Source organism: Rhopilema esculentum, chromosome 8 (assembly GCF_057945365.1).
Source record: "Rhopilema esculentum isolate cy_ngs chromosome 8, ASM5794536v1, whole genome shotgun sequence".
Lineage (NCBI taxonomy): Eukaryota > Metazoa > Cnidaria > Scyphozoa > Rhizostomeae > Rhizostomatidae > Rhopilema > Rhopilema esculentum.
Window position 1 is genome coordinate 8,447,221 of NC_142822.1, and position 15,419 is coordinate 8,462,639.

The 15,419-nt window shown below is 36.3% G+C and overlaps 2 protein-coding genes across 9 annotated transcripts in view; one reads left to right on the plus strand and one right to left on the minus strand.

Moving 5' to 3' along the window:
* The first annotated feature begins 4,261 nt into the window (after positions 1-4,261).
* The window catches only part of LOC135694871 (uncharacterized), a 43,847-nt gene continuing 32,689 nt past the window's right edge, over positions 4,262-15,419 (plus strand). For 4 of the 7 annotated variants that reach the window (XR_016143934.1, XM_089109673.1, XM_089109674.1 and 1 more), the window contains exons 1-2: positions 4,262-5,008; positions 14,269-14,387. Coding sequence is in view for 4 of the 7 variants with exons in the window: in XM_089109673.1 (XP_088965799.1) it covers positions 4,978-5,008; positions 14,269-14,387 (150 nt within the window). In the remaining 3 variants the exon portion in view is untranslated. Of the gene's footprint in view, positions 5,009-12,238; positions 12,311-14,268; positions 14,388-15,419 lie in introns of all 7 variants that reach the window. The other 3 variants (XR_016143938.1, XR_010517212.2, XM_089109675.1) reach the window with 3 other exon arrangements.
* LOC135694868 (uncharacterized) overlaps positions 12,227-15,419 on the minus strand; it is a 29,464-nt gene continuing 26,271 nt past the window's right edge. For both annotated transcript variants that reach the window (XM_065213743.2, XM_065213742.2), the window contains exon 3: positions 12,227-14,303. In XM_065213743.2, coding sequence (XP_065069815.2) covers positions 14,050-14,303 — 254 coding nt within the window. In that variant the 3' untranslated portion in view covers positions 12,227-14,049. The remainder of the gene's footprint in view (positions 14,304-15,419) is intronic.

Consider the following 15,419-nt stretch of genomic DNA (forward strand, 5'->3'; position numbering starts at 1 on the left):
GAAGGATGAATGGATCCATATCATTTTCTATGTAACGAAATTTTAATTTTGAATGACTTTTTTAACTAGCTAAAGATTTTTAGGCATCCTTTCACGCGTTATTCAATTACCTTTAAAAGGCGATGACGTCATAGAATGATGATGACGTCATGAAAGAACGTTTAAAAGTAAGTATAATAGAAATTCAATACATCTTTTAAAAGCACTGAATGTGTGCAATTCGAATATGGAACATATTTGACAATGATAGTTGCGAGAAAACAATTAAAAAGGTTCAAAGTGAATTTTCTCCAAGTTGATGACGTCATCACAAAATTTGACTTCCGTTCGAGATATTTTTCATTTCATCTCAGATTTGAAATCTGCATAGTTAATTTAGTGCAAAAATACAAAAAAAGTTGAGTTCGAGTCCTTGGCCGATTTTTAAAGATTTTTTATCATTTTTTTGATGACGTCATCAAAAACAGTAACTTCCGGTGATAATTTTTTTTGGCCCATCTTGGATTTGGAATCTCCATGGTCGATTTAGTAAGAATGTGAAATAAAATTTGAGGTTAGGCAGTTTGCTAGTTTTTTCTACAAAATTCCCTGTCTACTTATAAGCTTTATGCCATTCAAGTTTCTATCAAATTCTCAATATTTTAGAAACGTAACGAAAGCTTTTATAATTTTTCAGTTTCAAATGAAATTAATGATTATAAACAAATGTCGGATGATCAAACTTATCGTGAAAACCATCCTGTTCAATACGAGGGGTAGACTTGTTCCAAGTCTATTTCATGCTTGAGAGTGGAGTATTTACTTCCCTCCTGTGGACTTCTGCGAAGGAGACGGGCGGTGGAAGGGGAAAAGCGAAATAGACTGATTGACTGTGTATGCTCATTAATTTGAAAATTTCTACTTTTGTTATTGTTTTTGCAACATTTTGTGCAAGAGCCCCCCCCCCCTACCCCCCTAGTTATTTTAGTAGCACTACACCACTGATCTAGACGTATGCTCTTATACATTGCTAATTGTGCTTGTACAGCTTACTGTAAATCCTCGAATAGGCCCCCAGGGGGCTTACTTGCAAAAATGAATTTTTGGATGGGGGCTTATTCGAGGGGAGGGCTTATTCGAGGGGGTGGGGGGTTATTTAAAAGTTTTGTTTTTTCTTCAAAGACCGACATGAAAATAACATAGTTCTTCTAACAAATCTTACAAACAAGTAACAAATTTTATAATTTTTGATCATCACAAAAGTCGCTATTTTGTTTTTTGGTCTCCAGTCAAAAAAAAGTAATACTGTATAGCTATTGCCCTGTGAGGGCTTTCTTGAAATAAGATATTATTCTGAAATCATGCTTCCCTTGAATGATCCCTCATGGGGGCTTACTTGAGGGGGGGATTTTTTGCAAAAATTATTTTTTAGGTGGGGGCTGATTCGAGGGGGGCTTATCAGAGCGGGGGGCTTATTAGAGCGTGGGGGCTTATACGAGGATTTACGGTATAAAAATTAGGCTCAATTGTGTAGACGAATGAAACTTCTCTTATTATCTAAACAGTTTTTTTGTTTCAATTTTGCCACAATCTGAAATTTAGACCAACATTGCCACAAGTGAAAGTTTCGTTTTAGTTAGAGACAAGATAAAATATCAAAGACAAGCTATCAAATTACATTTTGACAACTCTATCAATATCATTTTTTAATTCTGCAACCATTGAAATGCTTTTCTACTACTTTAAAGCTTGATAAATTTTTTGACTTTTGAAGTAGTGCAAACGCCTACTTCAATAAATGGTTGCCACTGAAGTAAATGGTTGCCACGCCTAATTTTGAAGAAATGTGCAGTTTCAGCAAAAAATTTCAAACGGCTGAATCTTTGAAATGGTGAAAATACGGACTGAAATTTTTGGAAGTTTCTAAATCATTTTGACATTACAAAGAAAACTTACTTCCAAAACCAAAGTTTCGAAATCTTTTTCTGCATCATTTTACAAGGAACGACCCAACTAAATCATGTTGTTCTTTGATTACTATATCAAACCCCCCGGGATCAAACCCCTTCCATAATGCTTGTAGAGCTATCCAATCTTCGATTTCTAAGGAATAAGGAATAGTGGTATTGCTGAAAAATGGCAGCAAGAGAACATTTTAGCAGTGAATTGCTCTGTGGAGTTTATTTACCTTACATGGTTATCAATGTTCTTGCAGATCTACTGTAATCAATGATTTAATCGAGAGAAGGGGAGACAACTAGCTCTCAGCATACTCGTTTCCAATTACTGTTGCCATTTGCGAACTTAATACAACAAAATTGCACAATTACCTGTATATCATCGGCTTCAACAATATCATGTAAGATTTGCATTATATTCTCTTCCATTAGGAGTTCTAATCATTGCTGAATTTTGGCATCACCTCAAACGCGTCACAATTCCATGAAGAAGCAGCGCACCGCTCGCATCCTTGGCTATGCATAAAGCTCTTGGCCTTCTAGATGTTTTTTATTTTCGTCGGCCCTATTCATTTGAGTCAAATACATTATAGCAGCCTACTACTACATAACACAACTAGCAACCCAACAAACGGCGCATATTTTTGTATTATTGTAGTTGCTCGTTGATATTACCAGTTCATATGAGCGTGTCAAATCAACCTAACTTCCTATTTTCGTAGAAATTTGCCCCCATGCAGTTTGTAAAACATCAATCATGGGAAGTTGAAATTACTTTACCCCCGTCATGGGAGTTTTAATATGGCTCTATGCTTTTATTTTGTTGTAAAACCTTAAATGTTAACGATCTTAATCCCCCTGAACCAAGCGAAGATATAATCTTGTCAGTTGTCAAGGAGGTATCGTAAACATGGGTTTTATTCTTTTTGAAATCCAGCATTGAGATTTCATAAATACATTCTTTCTTCTTAATAAGAACACACTTTATAAGAACAATGAGGCTCGATTTGCCCAAAAGATAAGAACAAGGCTAGAACATGCTCAGCTTCAGATGAGAAATTTAAAAAAAAAATTCGCATTTTGAAATTTATGTAATGTCAACAGAACAAAACTATTCAATTTATAAACATAAAAACAATTTATTTTTAAACTTTACCCAGTAAAACGTCTTAGAAACTATATACAGTATGTAACATCTCAAATATTTGCAAATAAACACCCTTAAAATAAGAACAATCTGGTTCTTATAAAAAAGAGTTTATATCAATGGAAAGAATTCTAAAGAACAAGTTGCTTTAAGCAGGTTTTGCATATTGAATTATATTTCCAATGTTCCTGGAATTATCCCACAAAAGACTTCCCTCGCCACTTCCTTGCTTCTGAATTGCGGCAAGTTTTGAAGTGCACATTACCAGAAAAGATAGCCGTGTCATTAGCAGCGTCATTTCGGCAGGTGCCACCACTGTCATAGACTTGCTCTTTCTGGGAAGGAGACGGGCGGTGGGTGGCTTACTTTCCACAAGTCTATTTCGCTTTTCCACTCCCAACGCCCGTCTCCTTCGCAGAAGTCCACAGGAGGAATGTAAATACTCCTCTCTCAAGCCTGAAATAGACTTGGAGCAAGTCTACCACTGTCATGGTCGATTGAAAAGCGGTCTACTACCTCCCCCTACCCCACCCCCTTTCCCATCCTCCAAGGAAAAGCTACTGACATTTGGGGAAACATCCCCTTCCGATATTCCGGTTTTTTATAAGAATACTAGAAAATTATGTCCAGTTTTAATATTCTAAAGAAATTTTTGCTTCGCGCCTGAATATATTCTCAAAGTATTCTTATTTTTGATAGTCTGATATGGTTTCAGGGGAACGCCCCCAAGCCCAGAAATGAAAAAAAACTATTTGAAAAAACAAGATACGTCAGTCATGCGATCATCTGTTCTGAAATCGCCAAACAGGCAATTGCTGAAAATGATGTACAAGTATGCGAGTTGAGGCTGAGCAATAAATATTGGATGATTCTGAGCACTTTGATAAACAACATTCTTATAAAAGATAGTTGCTCTGCGGTGTGCAAGTTAAAGAAACGTTAAAAGGTATCATATATCCATGAGAGCACAGTTATGATTAGGTTATGGGTTTTCACGAATCTGCCCGATTATTTGTTGTGATTAACAAAAATGATTGATGTAACCCTCATCATTCCACTCGAGAGAAAAAAGAAATGTACTAATTAACTACCAGCCCCTGGTAGCCCCTGACGCTGTTCCATTGAAATTGCATTTTATTTTTTTCAAGAGCAAAATACAAGGGGGGGGGGGATGCGGGAGGAATGGATGGTGGATATTGCTACTTTATCCAAGCAGCGCAGTCTATACTGTAAGAAAGACCAGAGACATCTTTTTTTAAAACAAGGGGGTTCCTCTTACAGATGGGTTGTTATTAAACTTGCATAGCGTTCTCTCTCCCTCTAATCTCTTTCTTCAGATGTATTTCACCTGCATATTTCTGGTACTCCCAGGTAAAGAGATTTAAATTGTAACGCCATAGAAATTTAGTTTTGATTTTTTTTTTCAATTTTGGACTCAAAACCTAAAAAGGTGATCCCGATTCAAAAATTAAAAGAAAAGATTTTAGGGACGTCATCATTTTAGACTTGTTTTTAAAACGTCTTTGAAGGTCCTTCGCAGTTACTGACTCTTCTGTTCTCCGCGCAGTTACAAAGCAACCGGGAACTGTTCCCTTTCCTTCTTAGAAGCTTTGATGCTACTTCCTTCTCCTTGCTCTTTTTCCGCTTTTGATCAAAAAGTTATTTTTGCTCAAAATTTAACCTTCGTGTTTCAAAAGGAAAGCATGGAAAGATATTGAAGCTTTGAAAAGCTTGCCTGACTGCTGAGTATGACCAGTCTTTTGTGAACTGACTAAGCTTCCTCAGTATTGGTTTTGCAACATTGCAACGATAAATCCACTGCAAGATGAGAGGAGAATTTTATAAACGCTTGGCTTGACTTAATAGCAGCTTGAATAAGGAGAAAACGTTTGAATGCTGAAAGAAAATACGATTAGAAGAAAAGGTTCGTACTATCCTTTATTGAAACAACGTGTCAAAACAAAGAGGATTTTATTGTTACTGATTTCATATGGCCTAAAGTGAAAAGGACCATTTTTTGGTTTATTGATAAGCATGTTTTGCAAGCAAAGATTTTTATATAAGGGTTAAGCCTGTTTTTTGTAATCTGGCAGGATTTCAGGACAGTCGCTTGTTTTCTTGTTCAGGAAGGGGGAGGGGACTGTTATTGTTATGGCTTCAAGTATATACTCTAGAACAGTGACAGATATTGATGAATAAAACCACGACTCATGCCCTTTTTACTGTTAGTTTAACAATAGAGTTAAACCCCCTTCCCCCCCAATAGTATCTCGATAGGAAATTTCAGGTAAGATCCGCCCAGTGGAAGAAACGCTTTAGGTATTTCAGCGACCTTCATGTATTGACATCGATAAAGGATCAAGCAAATAGTTGCTCTTTTGGCTAAATATGATGCTTCTTGATATGAAGGAAGATAAACAAACTAATGACTTGAAGATTTGAAGATTTCTTGTTGGCACAAAAGCTAAAAATCCAGGCACTCTTTAAAGACATGCTAAGATGGAAAGAGGGATCTAAATTGGCAACCAGTGCTGCTTGATACCTAGCTTTAGAAGTAACTGACAACATGGAATTTCAAGTTATTCTTATCTGCTGTTCAATTTGTTTGCTTTAGTAAACTTTTCTGTAGGATTAGGAGGATTGCTTTAGTAAAATTCACTGAAAAGAGTGCATTTTCCAGGGAACTGGAAGAATCAAAATTCGGAAAATTTCTGCTCCTTCCGCGGCAACCATACTGGGACGGGCAGCCTCGGGTAGTTGCCCGTCCCAGTATACAGATTTGGCAAAACCATTAGGAAGTACCGTTATTATTATTTCAAAATGAATGTTGTGAATTATATGCCACACAGTTAGATTGACAAAATGTATTGCAGAGGTTTGTGACAGCAACTTAAGAATTTCAGGTAATTATTTTTTAATCAGGTAAATTTGTAATCCACACCGTGTTGGGGGGCAACAAGGCTTGCCTCGCGACGGCCCTGACCAACACGAAGCAATTTTAGAGATTGCATTACGGAAGTTATGGTTGCAAGCGTTACAGGTGCATTTTTTTCGAAATACCAATCTTTTATAAGAACTTTGAACTGATTTGCATTCTTGGATGATCTGTACCGTAAAGGGCAGGTTGTTGAAGAAAGATGTTTCAGTTAGTGAATCGCCTACCAACCATTGCAAATCACCTATCACTCATCGCCTATCACCCATAGCCATTGCCTATCACCCATTGCCAATCGCCTATCACCAAATAATCACCCATTCCCCATCGCCATTCGCCCTTCGCCTATCGCCCAACCCTTTAGTATGTAACGCTCAATTTGGTTACTTTTGATAAATTATTTTTTCGCGATATAAAAACTTGTCATATTCCTAGTGACTTTCTCAAGGGGGAATATTCAGTTTTGAGATAAAGTGTGCAAGTCGTATTCAACTGGTGCGTGACAGTTGTTCAGTTTCCCAAAAACCCCTTGCTAATAATAATTATTCTTGATCTGTGACTCTTATGGGTTGGTTTGAGAAACACCGACAAAGTTTAGCATGGATACGTTAAGAATACTCAACAAATCTGTTCACGGAGGAAGCCCTGGATTTTATTGAAGCAATTTCATGTTACGAGACAGCACACTTCTGTTTGCTTATAATTCCAAGAAATAGTTTTTGCGTTTGTGTAATGACTGGAAATGTTAAAAATGTTGGATATTTAGTCATTTCCAAGCAATGCCAATAAACTAACCTTTTTTCTTAAGTGTTCTCTGAGCTCCATTTTCCTTTTCATTGTTACTGTCCAGTTAATACAACTCCTACCTTACACGCATTACGGCGCGCAAGACTTCAACTACGCGATCTCCGCAACGAGATTTCATAGTTAGTATTTTCATTTCTCTTTCGGTTTCGAAGAGTATGGTTACGAGGCCATTCAGACAGCGGCTAGAGTCGATGAGATCACTTTGACAAATGTCATTATGACGAACCAAATTACAACTTAGTAAAGGCTAAAATTACATACATACAGTTGTGCTTCTACAAAATTTAGTGGTCATGAATCATAACATAACATAGGATAACACAACATAACATAACATATAACATAACATAACATAACATAACATAACATAACATAACATAACATAACATAACATAACATAACATAACATAACATAACATAACATAACATAACATAACATAACATAACATAACATAACATAACATAGCATAGCATAACATAGCATAACATAACATAACATAACACAACACAACACAACATAACATAACATAACATAACATAACATAACATAACATAGCATAGCATAACATAACATAACATAACATAACATAACATACCATAACATAACATAACATAACATAACATAACATAACATAACATAACATAACATAACATAACATAACATAACATAACATAACATAACATAACATAACATAACATAGCATAACATAACATAACATAACATAACATAACATAACATAACATAACATAACATAACATAACATAACATAACATAACATAACATAACATAACATAACATAACATAACATAACATAACATAACATAACATAACATAACATAACATAACATAGCAAACACAAAATAATATATCTTATGCGCTACTGTGTCTTCATCAACACTCAACTTTGTTATCAATGTGGTAAAAAGTCTTGTTTTCCTTCGTTTCATTAAGTTCTTATAAGATACACAATCGGAAAACAAGACAAGATCCCCTACAACCCCACAGCGTCAATGGCGGCGCCAGCCACTACGCTCTGGGGGGACAAAACAAAATATTTTAGACCATGCCCCTTTTAGCACCAGAAAACCCCCTTTTACTAACAAGGAACGCAATTTTTACCTAAAGGGAACGCCCATTACTCACTTTTGGCTATGTGAAGGCAGTTTGAAAATCATAGGATAACATCACAAAAAGTACGTTGCCAAAATATTACCCCTCCCCCAACATTTTCTCATCGGATTTAGACGAAATGCAAAATTGATCCTGCCGAGAACTGGGGGGACGTGTGCCCCCAGTCCCCCCGTGGCGCCGCTACTGCACAGCGTCCTACACAGCTCGCAGTTCAAGAAAGTTTAGTTAAGTTTAGTTTTGCCACCAACTCAGTGGCATCACAGCCTTATCATACGCCCCCTACAATAACCCTGCGCAGGCAGAAAAGCTATAAAAATATTTTATGTACAACGCCTGCTCCCCCTAGGCTTCGCTAAACCTTGACGAGAAAAAGACTTGAACAAAGGAATTTTATAACAGGTCAAGTTGCATTGTTCTAAGACAAAGCAACATTCGTTATTGTTTATGTTCAAACGTCAAATTTTGGCGAAGTCAACTCTATAACGTTTAAAGCCAACAAATTTAAATATCCTCATATTTTTGTTTATAAAAATGTCATGTTTATATTTATTTCTGCATTGTTTATGTTTCTTGTTGTGAGTGGAATTTCAAAAGATCAAAATTGATAGAATATCTATGAAAATGAGTTTTCGACAGGTCACGAATAGCTTTGAAAGCAGGGAGTTATAATATTTTGCTTATGATACCATATATGCCTTATCGTGGAATATGAGATCGAGAAATACATATCGAAGAAAACTTTGCCAAATTTTAGTAACTTTTACAAGGAGTCGCTTTTTCCAGACTAGAATCAAATGCAACTATTCAGTTGGATAAAATAATTTACAAAGATGCTAGTATATTGAGGCATTCCTCCGGCTGTTACTTAACCAATAGCTATCAAAAGATCAATAATTTAGTTTCATGAGTATGAAAAGGATGAACGAAAGTCGGTGGAAAATAAAGTCATTTTCGAAAAAATCAGTCACTATCCTCGATTCTTTGCGATAGAAAGATTTTATGGTAGCAAAATGGGAATGCATAGTGTTGGCATCGCCAGTTTAACAAGTCAATACAACCAACTTGCAGAACGTGCTTGTAGTTTTTTTAGAATTTCAACAAAAGCAACACTTTTGTTGAAATAAAAAACAGGGTCGAGTTTGTGTTTAAATCTTGCAAAGATAATACTGACCCAACTAATAACCCCTCCCTGAATAACAGGGAGTTAAGAGCGTAGGGTATTGATTGATGAATTAAATTTGCATCACCCTGATGAGGGTTCAGCAATTGGTGGCCTGTGTCCCAGACCCCTAACTTAAAAGTTAGGGGGCTGGGACACAGGCTAGCAATTGGTGGCCGTAAAAATTGTACGGAAACGATTTCAGCTGACTTGTGTTGGACCATTGCTCTTTAGACTAATTGCTCATTATGAAGGAATAAAGTTAAGACAATGAAAAATTAGTCAATAAAGTATACATATTATTCCATGTGACATTAAAATATTCATAAAGCTATTAACCGGAATAATGTTATATATTAATCCTTAAGTTTGACGCCATTGTTTGTTGCAATTATTTAATGATGGTGACACTATACAGCCCCCGGAAATAATTCATTAATTGATCACCTGTACCCTAAAATACAATTAATTGGACTCAAAATGAGGTCCATATCCCAGCAAGAGCAAGTGAGACCAACGACATTTTTTGATCTTCTAGTTTGCAAGTAACCTTTGCATGACTGTTTTTGCAAGCGTAGTAATGAAATTTCAAGCTTGATAGACATATTGGAGTGTTTTAAGAGAATATTCTCAGCCTACTTTCTGAGTTCTTGACACTGTCTATACAGGATCCTATAAACAGGTCATAAAAGTTTTATGGAAATTAAGGGAGAGGGGATGAGTTTGGATCACATGCTCTTTTTTATAAGTAACCTACCTCAGGACCTAGTCACAAAAGTTTCTTATTCGTAGACCTAAAATCATCAAATTGTAGTACTAAAGGTTCCTCAATAGTCCCTTATTTTGTTTTCACTACAATAAGCCTTAACACTTAATTGAGAGAGGGGCGAGACAGCATATGCGGAAACTTCTCAATGAAGCACTAGACACACGAATAACAAACAATCTATGCGAGTATTGGCTGCAAATGAATGGAACCGGCTTTTTAGTTCTTGATGCTTGCAGTTATGAAAATATTTCAAAGCGAAAAGTTCCTTAGGGATTTCGTTTTATTAGTATAATTCCTTTAGGAAGTAGTATAAGTTCTTTAAATATTTCGCCCTTCTAGGTTCCTTATAAAGTGGTTCCTTATAAAAAAGCGTGTAAAGGTACAACCCAATAACTTTCGAAGGTCACTATAATTCGCTTTGGTTTACATATACAAAAGGCTATTACTACTTCTCAAAATGGCGCTCTATAAGATTTCTCAATAGACCGTCTTCTTGAAAAATTAATTCAGTATCCTTGATATTTTTCTCTTTTCGAAAGCGAATGTGAAGAACTGAAGGTTGACTGGTGAATATCATGGAAAACGTAAACAACCAAATATCATGGAATAAGGCACCTGTTCCTACAACTACCACAATGCATTGCGTGTCATAGTTAGTGCCTTTAACGGCAGTTCTTCCCCTCCGTGATTGGCTAATTCTAGCTTGAAAGCCTCACCTTAAAAGAGGCTCTTTCTCTGCTTTTTTATTATCCGACATAAGTTCTTGTGGGTGAACACGACCAAAAAAATCCTTACATAAATGCCAATAATGCCATTATGCCAAATAAACCAAAGAGATATAACCACAATGTCCCATTTAGGTAAAATCTCTGTATTTATTTTGCTTTTCTTTTAGGCTGTGTATTTAACATCTACGTTTTTGATTTTGATCTTTGTGTGCAATAGGCCCCGGGGTAGTCATAGAATTCTGCTCACCGAGATATTGTCAAAGTAGTAGCGTATTGTTGTATAGTAATCTGTATTGTAATCTTTTAGTGGATATAAAGACAATGCATGATCTTCATCATATCGAATCTGCCTTAGACGTTTAACATCAAAACAAAATTCCCAGCAACTTACTCAGGGAGAGTACGCTATGGTGGTTCTTCATTCTGATTGGTTATTTGTCCTGTCCATCAAACCAATGATGCATGAATATCTTGGCCATGAAAAGAAACTCTTAGAACAATTGGGGACAGACTGAGAACATATCATCAGCCATTTACAGAAAAAGTTCAATTTTGGTTTCTATCATTTCCTTTCTTCTTAATTCTTGTTTAAAATTTATATTAACAGTGCTTCTCAATAAATACTATTGCGAACAAGTTTGATAAGACTCTTTTGTCAAACCTCAATATTTATAAAAAGATTCAATTTGAAGTCTAAATGGTATAATTAAATTATTCTTTAATGATGTCATTGGTAAGTTGGCCAAGGAGAAGAAAAAAGGGATGAAAGCACGAACTCCCCTTAAAGCTTAGAATCATCCGAACTGAAAGATTTTTCTGCCTTGCTACATTATTGCAAATTTGTACATTGCTATAGTTAAACAAATTTTCTAAAAAGTCTGATAAATTTTGATGAATACGTTTGATTCAGCTTGAGCTTGGCTATTATTCTCAATTCGTTCTTTGATAAAAGTATTTTTGAGCCATCTTAAGATGTAGATATATGAATGAATTAACATTTTAAAAATTTTTAATTTATAGACTTCATAAACTTTATCACTATAAGAAAGTGTTTTATGGTTAAACTACAGTTGCTTGCGTACTTTGGTTTCTAATCGCTAATTGTAAAATCTACAAATCAGATTTACCAGCTTAAGCATCAGTACTTTTTTAATGGTACTGGAAATGAAACAATTTCTCGCTATCTGCGGGAGTACCCGCGAAGTACAAGCATTTGGTTCGACCCCTTTTATTATACTCCAAGCGCATTTGTTGAACCGCTACAATCTTCCTGCACTCTTGAAGAAATTGTGACACCATTTAAAAGTTTTTTTATTTGACTGTCGTGCTTAGGGATAATTGATCTTTGAAACCAAATGTTCAAAATGATTTGTAACGAAATGGGTTATGCATTTCCCTTTCTATTTTTTCGACCTTGCTGCATCCTCAATTTCATCTAATGTCGTTATTATTGTCATAAGGAACACGAAAAACACACTAAGAAGTTTATCGAAATTTTTTACACTTCAGCCCCATGTCAAAGCCAAAAAATCGTAAATATGACAATTTCAAGCATATTAAATAAACAAGGCAAACTTTTAAGCTCTGTTTTAGTCTATTAATAATTACATGTTGTGGTCTACAGGGCATTTATTGCATTGGTAGAGTGGCTGTGAACAACTAGAAGTATGGAATACTGAGAAGTGCTTAATTGGAGGTAAACCAAATTTGAAGTAATTGTACCATGAAAAATTAAGCACTACGTTTTCAATGAAACTCATTTATTTACAAATAAAGCTTTGCAAATTATTTACATACATTTCAATTATTTTTGTACTTAATTACAACTAAATCACAAAATAGAAGATCTCTTGCGAACAAGACCCCCCCCCCCCTCACCCCCTATGTGCGGATTACACCCATTCTCGTTACCTTTTGAAAAACCTGTTTTGACTTCAACTTTTCATGGAAGTTATCATTGCTGGATGTTGATCTTAAAAAACCGAAGAAACAAAAAAGAAACATTAAGTAGGAAAATGGCCCGAAAATTCAAGCAACTGCCTAACAGCCCAAAACTTAAGTCTTGAAAATGGCTTTGAAAAAAGCAAACATTCAAGTAAACTAAAGCTTTTCGTCTGACACTAACATAGACCGAAAACTCTACGCTAAGAAATATATATACCCAGTTGTGGATCGAAATAGGCCATTCAGAAACGCGAGCACATGACTGTTGAGGCTGCCCAATCAGTGCCGCTTGCCTATTGAGAATGTTACCAATGGAGTCTTAAGGTGAAAACTAACTCCTTCTGTCTTCACAAAAGCGTTTTTTCGTGTTTATGTAGATAGATTCAAAACGGCTAGATGGAACGACGATCGTACGTTTTAAACCCTGAAGAGTGTCAGACGAAAAGCTTCAGTATACTCAAATGTTTGCTTTTTTCAAAGCCATTTCCAAGTTTTGTACCACCAAAAGATTATTAAACTTAAGTCTCCATTATAAAAAAGCTGTACACGAAAGTCCTTTGGTTCTTTTCCTCTAAACTCTCAAAGAGCGCGCCCCGAATTAGGAAGAGCCTAGGGCGAGCAGAAGATACATTAAGAGGGTGACTGTTAGCGTTTTTAACATTTGTTGAAAAATATTTTTATAATAAGCTGTCTAGGAATTGGAAGGCCCATCAAGCCTCTTTGTTTTGGATAATAGAATGTTATCCTTTCATTTAAAAACAAATGTTTGCCCCTTATTGCTTACCAGAACCCTTTAAAAAGGCCATTGTACTTTGCCTTGTACTAGCACTTCGAGGCTGCCCTGGCACTTCGAGGCTGCCCTGGCACTTTGAGGCTGCATTTGTGAAAGCATGAAAACCTTATATTTTTTCGATGCTCTGTTATATGGACAAGTTTTTATTGTTCAAATAAAAGGTCTAAAATCGTTTTGAGGACTGCTCAAACTGCTCAACGGTAGTAGGTCCAAGGTTTATCTAGTCCTATTGAAAATTCAGAGTTATTGACGTTATCTCTACCAATGTATTTTGTAACTTTAAAAACGCCTAACCAAAAAGCTCTCCTGTTGGTCATGGGTTGGTCAATTCCTTTTTAGAACGGCCGAATAAAATTTTACTCTTGAGTTTTTAAGTATTACTTTCAAAACACGAGCATATGACTTGATTTGTAACATGTCTGATTTGGACTTGTGATAGAGGGTTTTCTAATGCTTCAGACATGCTGAAGGATAGATTATGGCTTAAGCTACCTATATGAAATCCTTTAATGCAAAACTAAGAATAGGATAGGAAAACACTATTGACCTTGTGTCATACACGTCAAAGAGTTTTTTTGACTGTATCAACGAATCACAGGTCGCCTAGGGTCAGGGAACGCTCTCCTCCAATATGACATACAGCTAAAAATGATACCTATCCGGATTGTACGTTTTGAACCCTTTTAAGACGTACAGCGTTACGTAAGAAAACGGAAGTGATCTTTTCTGCCCATTCTTTCAAGTTTCCTGGCACTAAGAAGATTTCTGATTTCCCTTTGCAGTTTATCAGCAGTAAACATCTTTTTCTTCTTTTGTATTCCCCACAAATTGGCCACTTGTCTTCGATTTGCAATTGTGAACTCTTTTCTCTCTGCACATATCCAGTGTAAATAAATCACATGCAATCTTTTTTCCAGGAGATCCCGCAAAAAATCTTCCAAACGGATTTTTGCTTAAAGAAATGAACAAGAAATTGCAAGCAAAACTGCACAAGATTAAAGGCAATTCAAGGCAGCTATTTGGCTCAAAAAACGAGGTAACATAATTTTTTTTAAATACATACCTTTTCAAGACTTTGAGTACCGTATTACTATAATTAAGACCGGTTCTTGAATAAACACCGAACAGATTAACGCCGTAGGCGATCATTCGAGGTCTACCGTTATATCGAATATTTTCATATATAGACTCAGGCCCCGTTCGCACGGGAACGCAATCGTTCCGTTCCGTTCCGTTCCGTTCCGTTCCGTTCCGTTCCGTTCCGTTCCGTTCCGTTCCGTTCCGTTCCGTTCCGTTCCGTTCTTCTCCGTTCCGAAAAGCGTAACGATCAGGGGTTGTGTTCACACGGGAACGCTTCAAACGACATCGTTCGAGAAAGTGAAACGATAAAATAAGTGATACGAAAAGTGGAACGGTACGCAATCGTTCCGTTCCGTTCCCGCACGAACTCGCAGAACTGGTCCAAAAAATGGAACGATAAGAGTTTTGCCCTTGGCGCATGCGTCTGTGTTGTTGTTGTGGGAAGCAAGATGTGAAAATAATAAACACAGCGAAGAAAATGGAGGAATTCAAAAACACCATTGGGTTTCTTGGAGTTTCACTTGCTTCACTCACGGCATTACTGAAGCTCAACATGGCGATAATTTCTTTTACAAAGCTTACATATAGACGGAGAAGAAATCTACTTCTAAATATGATAAAAAGGAAAAAAGACTTGGTGTTTTAACTGGTCAAACATTTCTTCTTGCTACAAAAAACAGAAGAGGTCGGCGAAGCTTGTGGGAAAGACCTGACCGAAGTAAGATTTGGTGGAAAAACTTTTTAAATGGGAAAGTCGTTGCAAATGAGTGGCGGGAAAACTTTAGGATGAAAAGGGACACTTTTATGACATCAACTGAGGAGCTTAGACCTTTCCTTGAAAAGACAACTACAGTAATGAGAGAGCCTATTTCTGTGGAAGCACAAGTGGCAATAATACTCTACTATTTAGCTGATGAAGGCCGCTTCAGAAAAGTAGCATATGCTTTTAGTGTGGGAAAGTCCACTTTCCCACGAGCTTGCTCGTTTC